This window comes from Liolophura sinensis, chromosome 10 (genome assembly GCF_032854445.1).
Source record: "Liolophura sinensis isolate JHLJ2023 chromosome 10, CUHK_Ljap_v2, whole genome shotgun sequence".
In the NCBI taxonomy this organism is placed as follows: Eukaryota; Metazoa; Mollusca; class Polyplacophora; order Chitonida; family Chitonidae; genus Liolophura; species Liolophura sinensis.
Window position 1 is genome coordinate 32,370,095 of NC_088304.1, and position 12,703 is coordinate 32,382,797.

Here is a 12,703-nt window from a genome sequence, read left to right on the forward strand (position 1 = left end):
CGGGCAGAGCCCAGTGAAAACCCACGACCATCCATAGGTTGCTGGCAGACCATCCCATGTACGGTCGGAGAGGAAGCCAGCCTGAGCTGGACTTGAACTCACAGCGACCACATTGGTGAGAGGCTCCTGGGTCATTACACTGTGCTAGCGCGGTAACCAACTAAGCGACGGAGGAAAACACACCTGTACGTACTAAACACACCTGTACATAATAAACACAGACTCGTGACTTTTTCCCAAAAGCTATTTGATTTATTTGTTTACATGACTGGTGTTCAATGCCAAACTCCTGTCAAACGAGGGTCACTGTCAACAGTCAGGCTAGTCCACCAACAGACCATCAGCAGATATAACACCTGTACACACTCAGCAAACACACTGCAGGTAGAGAAAAGGGAAAAGCTGTCTGATTTACATGTATTGATTGGTGTCCTTTTTACTTAAAAGCTGACAAGCATTTTTTTTTTGGGGGGGGGGGGGGGTGAAGGGGAAACAATGATTGTCTTGGTTGAACCACAGACCTTTGGCAAATTACTGACAAACTCTCTCACACATGAAATATATGACTCACCCAAAGTCTGTTTTGTTTGATGTATTTATTTGACAGATGTTCAATGTCGAACTGAAGAATTTCATATATATATATATATATATATATATATATATATATATATATATATATGAAATTCTTGATATGATATTGATATATATATATATATATATATACATGACTGCATTCCAGGCTATGGGAGGAGGAAAATCAAGTGCCCTTTGCCTAATACTTGAAAACTCTAATGTATGGCCAAACCAGCGATAGCTGGGTTAATTTGAGTCTACGATCTACATTTATGAATGAAAATGTTTTGGGTGAAATTTATTTGTAAATCCTTAACATACTGACCTTGTAACTTAACAAACAATTGATGCAATAAAATTAGCCACATATGATCCAATTCCATCAGACTTGTCATTTCCACATGACTATATGGCTTACCTTGGCATCATCACACGCATGATTTGAAACACCCATTTTTACCCCTCCATGAACGTCACTCATTGCACTGCCTCGGGGTAACTGTATCCAAGCAACTAAGAGAACTAGAGCAGCAATGTGCTGTGACAGACATTGCCACCTGAAGCTGAAACCCCACATCTTATACGTATCCAGTTTTATATGTCCTTATGACGTTCAGTTCTTCGTTGCAGTCTGTAAAGAGAAGAATTTACATGAACTTGTGCCTACAAAGTACAAAACCCTCCGGGCACTATGTACATCATCATTACTACCCCATTGTGTTTCAAGGCACTGGGTGTGAGGTATCATGATTTCCTACAAATAATTTATTATGAAGGTATGCACTAACAACACAAACATAAATATTCATGAAGCTATCTACACTAAGCCATGCAGTTCAAATTTTCAAAATGCCAAGATGAAGCCAACCCTTGAAAAACAACAAAACCAATCAATGTGTGACCTTTACCAGGAGCTGGGAATGAAGTGAGTGAGTGAGTGAAAGTTTTAACGTCGCTTTCAACAATATTTCAGTTTTATCGCGACAATAAAACGTCAAGTAGTCGATCTACTACGGATAATTCATTTACTATTCAGTCAAAAAGGACACCAGAAGTCACATAACAAACACAGACGGTAGTTTAAAATTACAGCTTTCCTGCCATACCAATGGCAGAGAGAAAGTCAAAAATAGTATCACTTTCTACAGAATTGAAATGTTCTGAAAGAGAGCTCACGTGATAAAAGGAATCTCGTACAGGAGCAAAGTCGCCACAGTCAAGCAATATGTGCTTGACTGTGAACCGTTGATCACAAGCAAAGCAATGAGGAGCATCTTCTCCTTTTAACAAATACCCATGCGTAGGACGTGTGTGACCGATACGACACCTCCTCAAATGCAAGAGCGGAGACGATGCCGTGAAAGGGAAGGCGCTGGACCAACAAACTGACGAATATCACGCAGTTTGTTGGTTGTTTGGTCATCCCATTGAGCCTGAAACAAGCGCTTGATTATAGAAGCAAATAAGTGAACGCAAGTCCGAATATGGAACGTCAGTTTGGGTAGTAACGGAATGCAAAGCCGCCTTCGCGGCTTCATCTGCAGCAGTATTCCCAGGGATACCCATATGCCCGGGCACCCAACAAAAGACAATGATAAAATCTTCATTAAGTCGTTTAAACATCTCCCTGAGAGACAGAATGTCTGGATGTACAGGCAAACTAGCCCGAATTGCCTGGACGCAGGAAAGGGAGTCAGAGCAGATGAGAAATCTGCTACCTCCTAGCTCTGGAATGGACCGAAGTGCGCACAAAATTGCCTTGGCTTCAGCAGTAAATACAGAACAGGAATTTGGAAACCGAGTTGAAACGGTTCTGGGTCCAAGGACAGCGGCAGAAGCCACACCATCATCATTCTTGGAACCGTCAGTGAATATGCGGTGATAAAATGGATACTTTGAACACATATTATTAAACTCCTGCTGGTATACTAAAGGGTTGGTGGAAGATTTCTTCAGGTAGGAGAGCGAGGTATCAACCTGAGGCTCAGGACATAACCATGGTGGATCTTCCTGGATGCGTATGGGGGTGATAGTGTCCAGCTGCTTGCACATGTTCCTGGATGCAGACACCGAGTGGAGGAACAATGGATGGCTTCTGGGCATATGAGTCTTCAAATTCCGGATGGAAGACACAATCAAAGGCTGGGTTGGATGGATTGGCTCTAAGCTTGGTGATATACTGTAAGGATAGTTTAGTTCTTCGAAGCTCCAGGGGAGGCTCGTTTGCCTCAACATACAGACTCTCCACAGGAGAGGTACGGAGAGCACCTAAGCACAACCGTAGGGCCTGGTGATGTACAGTATTGAGTTTCTTCAACTGGGAGCGTGACGCACCTCCATAAACACTGCAGGCATAGTCTAGCTTAGAACGAATCAGTGCTCGATAGAGCTGAAGTAGGGTTTCATGATCCCCTCCCCATCGAGCACTAGAGACAGCCTTCAAAATATCAAGCGCCTTTAGGCATCTGTCTCTAAGATAATTAATGTGAGATTTAAATGTAAGGCGTTTATTGAAGATCACCCCGAGGAATTTTACCTCCGGCACAACCTTGATGGGGGACCCATCTAAAAATACCTTGGGGTCTTCATGGGGGAAGTACTTCCGACAAAAGTGTACACAGTTAGTCTTCGACTTGGAGAACTTAAATCCGTTCTCCAGTGCCCAGGCATGGATTTTGTTAAGGCAAATCTGCAGCTGTCTCTCAATAGTCTGCATACCTTTGCCTCAACAAGAGATACCAAGATCGTCCACAAAAAGGGACGCATTCATACTAGGAGATAAAACTCTGGCAAGGCTATTAATCTTCATGCTAAAGAGAGTAACTGATAAAATGCTGCCTTGAGGAACCCCCTGATCTTGTTCAAAGTAGTCAGATAGGGTAGCCCCAACCCGAACTTGGAAGTGACGATGGTCTAAGAATTTACGAAAAAAGTCAGGAAGCCGACCTCTAAGTCCAAATCCATGCATATCTTTCATAATGCCATATTTCCAAGTAGTGTCATATGCCTTTTCCAAATCAAAAAAGACAGATACGACATGGTCACGATTAACGATACCGTCCTTAATAAAGCATTCTAGACGAACAAGGTGATCAACAGTACTGTGATTCTTTCGAAATCCACATTGAATGTCGCTTATCAACTCATTAGTCTCCAAAAACCAAACCAAGCAATCGTTAATTATCCTCTCCATAGTCTTGCATACACAACTGGTTAAGGAAATAGGACGATAGTATGTTTGGATCGGTAGAATCCTTTCCGGGCTTTGGGATGGGGACAATAATAGCGTTTTGCCATGAGGCAGGAAAATTCCCGGAAATCCAAATGGTATTAAAAATTCCAAGAAGCACCCTCAAGGAAGATTCTGGAAGGTGTCGTAAAAGCTGATAGTGGATATCATCTGGCCCTGGAGTTGAGTCATGGGCCTTGCTAAGGGATGCGGATAGTTCATGTAGAGAAAATGTAGCATTGTATGATTCTTCATTTGAGGACGTAAAATCAAGAGGACTTGCCTCGGTCCGTTCCTTGTTACGCTGGAACTGAGGCAAGTAATTATCTGAAGACGAATGGTGCGCAAAAGAAGCGCCCAACCTATTGGCTATGTCAAGTTTTTCTGTCAAAGAATTATTCCCGTCTTCAAGATGATTGACAGTGACATTGGATCCCTTGCCTTTGATGCGTTGGATCATATTCCAGACTTTTGACATAGGGGTACGATGATTAATCTTAGAAACATAACGTTTCCAAGAGTCACGTTTGGACTGTTTGATAGTCCTACGGGCTTTAGCTCGAGTACGCCTAACATCGTCTAAATTACCGGGAGATGGTCTACATCGGTACACGCGCTCAGCACGTTTCCTGAAACGCCTAGCTTGTTTACAGTCCTCCGTGAACCACGGTTTCTTAATACGGGGAACCGCACAAGATTTCGGCAAAGCGGGGCCAGTCTGCTTTATCATAATTAAAGCGTGGAAGGGAGGAAGATACCGGCTCCTCAAGGGTAAGTATGGTGGGGAAGTGGTCGCTTCCGCACAGATCATCATGGATGCTCCAGCTGAATTCCGATCTTAGCCCTGCATCAGCCACAGCTAAATCAAGGACCGAATAAGTGGCGTTTGCCGGATGAAGGTAAGTATGTGTGCCATCATTTAAGACGCATAGAGAGTTATTAAATATAAAATCCTCCAATACAGAGCCCTTCTGGTTACGTTTAGAGTCACCCCAGAGAACACTATGGGCATTAAAGTCACCCAAAAGAAGACACGGTTTAGGCAATTGATCATATAAATTTTGCAGCTCTTGTTGGTGAAGAGTAGAAGAAGGTGGTATATAAATAGAACAGATTGTTAATACTATACCCAGTGTGATACGCACCGCCACTGCCTGCAAATCGGTGTTCAGTGCCATTCTATTGTGTATTACACCCTGCCTAATCAAAAGAGAAGAACCCCCTGATGCCTTTACATTCGTAGACGTGGCAACAGCGTGATGAGATACATAACCTCGACATTTATAACTAGGATCAGTCATCAGAGTTTCCTGCAAGCTAAAAGCTACAGGATTGAGGTCTTGAGCTAACATCTGGAGCTCTGCGAGGTTACACCTCAATCCTCTACAGTTCCACTGTAAGATCTTTGTAGTAGCCATTATTAATATTTATTTATTCTTTTTCTTTTTCTGGACTTCTTGTACATCGCTGCCCTATGCTCAGCAAAATCCTCCTGTGACAACGTTATCAACTTCCTCTGCTTTTTAACCTTGTCAACTTTAGAGTCTCGTTGCAATGTGCGATAATACGACCCCAGGGATGTTGAGACAGGTACCAAGGCCTCACCCTTGCCATTGGTATAGGCAGGCAAGTCTTCGGGTGCATCCATTTCCGAAAGAGATTCCTCCATACTGGATTCTCCACCAGCCCTAGACATATCAGATTGCTGAGAGCTTCCCTGAGGATCAAGGCAATCTGCTATATCTCTAGTGTCTAACTGTGACATTGTAGACGGGTCAAGTGCTACCCCATAAGGACGTACTCTTACCAAGTGCACCTTTGGAGGGCGTCACGCCACTGGATTGCAGGATGGCATGGTATTCGAAATTTCTGACGATCTAGGGGGTGAGGAGGAATTCGAGATTTTATTCATACCGACAACCCACTCCGGGCTATTTGACGTCTGAGATGCCTCGCTCTGGGGCCCACCTACTACTGGCGATTCGCTTAACTTCCTGACCTTATTTGTAGCATCAATGCGCTTATTTCGAATCTTTTTGCTGGAGGACATGGAGTTAGTGACAACTTGCCACTCTCCAGCTTCCTCGTTGTCAGCAGCAGAGTTACCCAAAGTCCCTTTATTTTGTTGACTGGAAGGAACAGACTCGCCAGAAACCGTTCAAACCCCAATTTCCATATCATTCCCATGTCCCTCACTATAATTACCATCATCATCTCCTCGACCTTCATTCTAATCTTTATTGTCACCTTCAACTTCATAAACATTACTATTTTTATCATCATCATCATTATCATTGCAATCGTTATCGTCATTATCGCCATTGTCATTTTCATCGCTCAGCGGGCAGTCCTTTTGAAAGTGGCCTGCCTGTTTACACTTGAGGCATTTATCCTTTAAAGGACAGTCGGCCTTGAAATGTTCTGCGCTATCACAGATGTGACAGGCACGGACCCGACCTCTGTACCACAAAGGAATTCTAAAATTCCCAACCGAAATTGATTGTGGAATGATCTCGGTCACACCACTCATGTAAATACGGCGCATACCATTCTCAAGTGACCTATCAAAAAGGTAATGTTCCCGGCTGACGTGATGGACCGTGCCATACCGGGACATCAAACCTCGAATAGTGTCATCAGGCACCTCGATCGGACATCGAGATCTAACCAGGAGCCTTTGCTCCTCCACATCATATATTGGACAATCTACCCCGTTAAATGAGAAGCCGCTAGCCAACAGCTGTTCCTTCACAGTTTGCGTAGCCACTGTAACATTCCAGACATCTCTAGAGACATTGATTAGTCCCTTTAGGACATTAGGCCCACTCCCCACTAACTCCTTTAGCCGATTGTATACTTCAACCGGTTGTACACCTCCCTGTATTACAAGCTTAAGGCTTAAGGGTCTATTTACTCGCCCTGCCCACAACATTGTGGGCCAGGGCGAGAACTACTACCCTAAAGAGAGGACCACAACTATGCGTCTGGAACAGTGTGGATGCCGAGTGCAAAACAGATACGATATTACAAAGTGGAAATGCACTAAACTATGTACAGGCTATTTACAGAGAGGCTAGTGAATACGTCCTGCCTCTAAGAGTGACAGAGCGTAATGTCACACCACCTTCAGACTGGGTGACCACTAAACAAAAGCTGAGAGCGCAAAGGTTAGTTCCACGGCCAGCCAGGGACTAACTCTCTGGGAATGAAGTAGGCCAATTAGAAATTACACAGTGACTTGTAATTAAATATCAGTTTTTGAGATTTATTTTTTCAAAACATTGTCTTACTCTTATGGTTTATTTTCTCAACATTTATTACCCTTTGGTCAAAGGAGCAGCTTACTTTGTAATGTGCATTTCACCTATTTGGACACATTTAGTTTGAGACTGCTTGGACATTTTGTTTGGCCAAGGACCATTGGTCCCAAACCAATGTCACAGCATGTCCACCAAATACATCACCACGACCTGAAGTCTGAGGACACTTATGTTCTTTATCTTTTTGTCTGTCAAATGATTGCAAGCACAATGTCAATCAGTTATTTCCAAGGCTTGGTGATGATTTCCCAAGATTCCTTAACTGGCGATGCTCAAAGCCTAGACCTACTCGAGAAGGGCATGGGACTGCATCAGGTTTGACAAGGGCAGGGAACTGCATCAGGTTTGACAAGGGCAGGGGACTGCATCAAGTTTGACAAGGGCAGGGGACTGCATCAGGTTTGACAAGGGCAGGAGACTGCATCAGGTCTGACAAGGGCGGGGGACTGCATCAGGTTTGACAAGGGCGGGGAACTACATCAGGTCTGACAAGGGCAGGACTGCATCAGGTTTGACAAGGGCAGGGGACTGTATCAGGTTTGACAAGGGCGGGGGACTGCATCAGGTCTGACAAGGGCGGGGGACTACATCAGGTCTGACAAGGGCAGGACTGCATCAGGTTTGACAAGGGCGGGGGACTGCATCAGGTTTGACAAGGGCAGGGAACTGCATCAGGTTTGACAAGGGCGGGGGACTGCATTAGGTTTGACAAGGGCAGGGGACTGCATCAGGTTTGACAAGGGCAGGGGACTGCATCAGGTTTGTCTAGGGCAGGAGACTGCATCAGGTTTGACAAGGGCGGGGGACTGCATCAGGTTTGACAAGGGCGGGGGACTGCATCAGGTTTGACAAGGGCAGGGAACTGCATCAGGTTTGACAAGGGCAGGGGACTGCATCAGGTTTGTCTAGGGCAGGAGACTGCATCAGGTTTGACAAGGGCAGAGGACTGCATCAGGTTTGTCTAGGGCAGGGGACTGCATCAGGTTTGACAAGGGCGGGGACTGCATCAGGTTTGACAAGCGCAGGGGACTGCATCAGGTTTGACAAGCGCAGGGGACTGCATCAGGTTTTAAATTAAGGCGTGCTCTGATACTGGTTTGGGGGCCATGCTTGGCCAAATAAAATTTTACCAAATCTTCAGAGTAATCTATGGCTAGGACACATGTATATTGAGGCGTTGTTAAGGTGTGGTTGCTGTCAACTGCCAGGGCCTAGTTTAGTCTGAGTACACTAACTGTTAGTGGAGTTGTTGTGGAATGTAACAACTCCCTAGTGTAAATCGATGTCAACCGAATGGTCTCCCATAATGAACTAACTTATTCTGAGTGTCGCCAAACCAAAAACAAACCATGACAACCACATAAGTTCACAAAATTCACACTGTGGCCCTAAGCCGTCTGTCACCATTTTGATCACTTGCAAAAACGAACGAGGCAGAAGCGATTAGCGCCCCTGACAACAGAGGGAGTGAACCAGACAAATGGACAACTAGACTAGTCCAGTGTTACTATAATGATTACCATAGGTATTATCTCCCTTTAACGACCTTATTTCTTTCTGCGCTCACATCAATCACGTGACTTCTATCAGAACGAGATGGCTGCCACAGTGGGTGTAGTGCCTGAAAATGTAATTATTTTGTTAATTTGTGCAGTTGCCATGAATCGTCAGAACAGGTTGTTGATTGTGGGGACAACTCGGTTGACATCGACTTACGCTAGTAAGTCAATCCAACACATTAGAAGCGGTTATTCTCTGGAACTCTCCCAGCACTTCATGCTATTCTATTTCAGAGTGACATTCTGCAACTACTGGATGAGGAATATGCTCATGTAAACTGTAACCTTAGTTCACCAAAACCCACATTATAGCCAATGTTAGAGTGAAGCCCGGTTTCGAACTCAGAATCTCATAGAAGGTTTTAAAAAATCCACACTGCACAGCCGTCAGCATTTAATCTGCGTTCATCTTGAGACTCAACAACGGCCCAACAACGGTTTACACAGATAAACACGATTCATAAAACAAACACTGCTTGAGGAAATACAATATCTCCACAACAACAACAACAAAACAATCAACAGCCAAGAGATCTTCGCCACAAAACAGATAAACATCAATGCCGATTGCAATTCTTCCAAACAAGCATCAAAACGTTCAATTTCTCCTTCAATGCTTACCTTAATTATCCTTACTAAATACGGTCTAAAGCCATGCTACATTGACCATATGGGAACACTCTGCACTTTACAGTTATCGTAACGTTCCACAACACGGTGCGCACTTCAGCTTTGCGATCTTTCCCGAGCGGCAGCGGATTATCTCCGGAGACTCCCGAACGATCTGCCGGGTCGCAGCCAGGATCATCCACGTGTGACAACCAGCCAGTTCTGTAAAATCGCCGAGACATTAATATCTGGTTGCAACAGTATGTAATAAAAGACTTACCTACGTGGCCAGGATTTATTGATGTGTAGACGTAGCGCCTGTAGACTCCGGAAACCCTCCAACCATGTACATGTATATGTAGAACGAATATATCCGCAAACAGTTATGCACTTGACATGTGATGGCTGTTATTCGGCACACCCTCACAACTCGCGTCTTTCTTCTTATCTTTTTTGAAAGCCAAAAGTTAAAACAGGCATAATGGATTACTGATCGATATATCACCACTTAGAGTTCCACTAGTAAATATGTATAGCCTTTCTGATCAGTAGATTGATTCAGTTCATACACTACCTTCTATGTACAGGCCCTACACAAGATATTCATCTCCATGCTTCTAAGTACTTGATGATCAATTCCCAATTGAATCGATGAGTAATTCAGCAAAGTCGATACGTAAACATCTCATAATTTTCACTTAGTTTTAGACGCAGTCGGTAAATATTTAGCTTTCACTGTCCTAATTCCGTTCGGTTGGTCGCATTCCGTGATCAGATATGAGAAAGAATGCACCTTACAAGTCTCGTTAATGCTACGTGTTGGATACACATGAGCTTGATACATTTTAGTCGGCTTTTTCGCCCACGCAACATTTATATTTATTTATTTACTTATTTGAATGGTGATTTTCGCCGTATTCAAGAGTCATTCACGCTCACGACAGCGGCGAGCATTTTAGTGGGGGGAAAGCGGGCACAGAACCCGGTGGAAATCCACGACCATCTGCAAGTTGCTGGCAGCCTTTCCCACGTACGGCCGCAAAGGAAGCGAACATGATCTGAACTTGAATTACCGCAACCGCATCGGTGAGAGATCCGGGGCCATTGCGTCGTGCTAGCACGCTAGCTACCTCGGCCATGCAGGCAAATAAACATTGCGATTTACAGGTTTACACTAGAAACCCTATTTCTTGTAATTTTTTGGCCACGTGGTCTGCTAATTTCTGTCAATATATGTGTAGCTGCATCGGGAATATTGAGTTTCTTTTTTCTCATATGGTTAGACCATCTAATAAACAACATATACTCATATCTTTACTTTTTGAAAAGGCTGGTAAAGAAATGTAATATTCTACTTTAAACACTATTAATATAAGTCCCAAAAATTCAGAGAATTAGGGTAGATCTACACTGGTCTATACTGAATTTGACACGGTATAAAGATTCCGCTCGGCAACTCTTGCAATGTTTGGTACTCTCAGCCTCTCCTTGTATTCTAACTTGACTGTTCTTGGGAGCCAGGGGCAAATCAGGGGCGCTGGTATATAGAGCTTCAGGTGATCTAACATGAAGTTCTTTGGAAATCATTTGCTTTTCTATCAACATGGGATACATACAGCACCCTAGTCCAACCCAAACCTTAACTATAATTAAAACCCTAGACTTATCCCAAATTCAAACCTCGCCATAACTCGACTAACACAACCCCAAACTCACCTCGTGAACAACCCCAAATTCAATCCTATAGTTTTAACCCATTTGTCCTACCTCGACCATAACCATAAACCTATCTAGCCCTAATCATAATTATATCTCTAACTATCCCTAGTTAGTCATAACCCTAACTAATCCTAACCCTAGTCATAACCCTAACTAATCCTAACCCTAGTCATAACCCTAGCTAACCCTAACCCTAGTCATAACCCTAACTAAACCTATCATAATTATACCGCTAACTAACCCTAGTTTATTTATTTATGTATTTGAATGGTGATTTTCGCCGTAATCAAGAATATTTCACTTATACGACGGCTGCCAGCATTACGGTAAGAGGAAACCGGGCAGAGCCCGGAGGAAACCCACGACTATCCGCAGGTTGAACTCACCCTAGTTAGTCATAACCTAATCCTAGCCATAATGCTGACTAAACCTAATCATAACCCTAACTCAGTTTAACTTAATCATAATCTGACGTTAGCCCTGTATGAATATGATTCGTGGTTTTCTGTGTTGTTGGTATGACAATATGCATACCAGTTGACTCACGTTGCTACAGGTAGCTACATGTATATAGACACACACACGTCGGATGTCGATTACACAATGCCGTGGTTTTGCATTGAGTCAAAATTTCCAAAAAACGGCTGTTTGTGGACACAAACTTAACAGCTAAATCATTACCGATGTTGGGTTGTTGCTGCCAGTGATTTATAATATTTCCTATTTTACCGTCACCTGTTCAGAAATATTATAACTATAATACATAGTAAGTTTACTTTCTCGTTATGTGTATTTATGAACAGCTGGACTTTGCAAAGTAAGGAAATAAAGAGAACAAATACGCCTGTCGCTAAGTCTCTTTAGATATGATATCAACTCTAGTCAGGGTTAGGATGTGATAAATCGATAAGTCTGTACATTGTCGCTGAGACCGACAGTGCTCGATGTAACCGGGTGACTGCGCCCGAGGTTTTGCCGCTGTGCATGGCAAAATACGGGCCGAGGATTAGCTCTGCACTAGACAACTGTGCAGGAAGGAAAGCAAGGACGCGGACAGGAGAGTCATCAGGGCTCCGGTATCGAGTACAGACCGACTCGCAAGAAGACGCATCACCATTATCCATTGAATACAGCCTTCCATTCCTACAGCGATTCCGAAAATGTTCAGCAGGCCGGCTTTGTTTCGTTGTGTCGTCGGTGCAGGCAGGCTTAGGGAGACTCCGTTAGTTCCAAGCACACATTGGTGGGGCCGACATACTGGTTGTGGTAAGTATATCTGACGTCTCGCTCATTCCGTTAATTCGCTCGCACTGCTTTAGCATAGGCTGTTACATTGGAGCGCTATAAGCCTTACTCGAGGAATAACCCATGGAATTTGTACCCGTTATGTACCCCTGTTTGCATAGACTATGTAGCTATGGTGTGTGAACCCATCAACTCGCTGATTTCTCTCTCTATATATATGTTCACGGTGTATGTGTATAAATGTATTCTGTGCGACAGGTCATGTAGTATATTCGGGTATACCCTTCCGTTGAAACTCGAAACCATAGAGACATCATCGATAGTCTCTTAGAAATGCTTGATGGGGCTCTCAATGGGCGGACTGACATCAGTTTTCACGGGACATAATTGGCTGGGGTCACATCGCTCTTTTTCTCTCTAACCACATGGTGTGCATGGTTCTGGAA

General features: G+C 43.8%; 1 protein-coding gene across 1 annotated transcript in view; it reads right to left on the reverse strand.

Annotated features, from left to right (window-relative positions):
* LOC135477117 (uncharacterized) overlaps nt 1-9,567 on the reverse strand; it is a 28,389-nt gene extending 18,822 nt beyond the window's left edge. Inside the window, exons 1-2 of the mRNA XM_064757272.1 lie at nt 9,306-9,567; nt 995-1,207 (exon numbers count right to left, since the gene is read on the reverse strand). Coding sequence (XP_064613342.1) covers nt 995-1,153 — 159 coding nt within the window. The 5' untranslated portion in view covers nt 1,154-1,207; nt 9,306-9,567. The remainder of the gene's footprint in view (nt 1-994; nt 1,208-9,305) is intronic.
* Between the last annotated feature and the right edge of the window lie 3,136 nt (nt 9,568-12,703).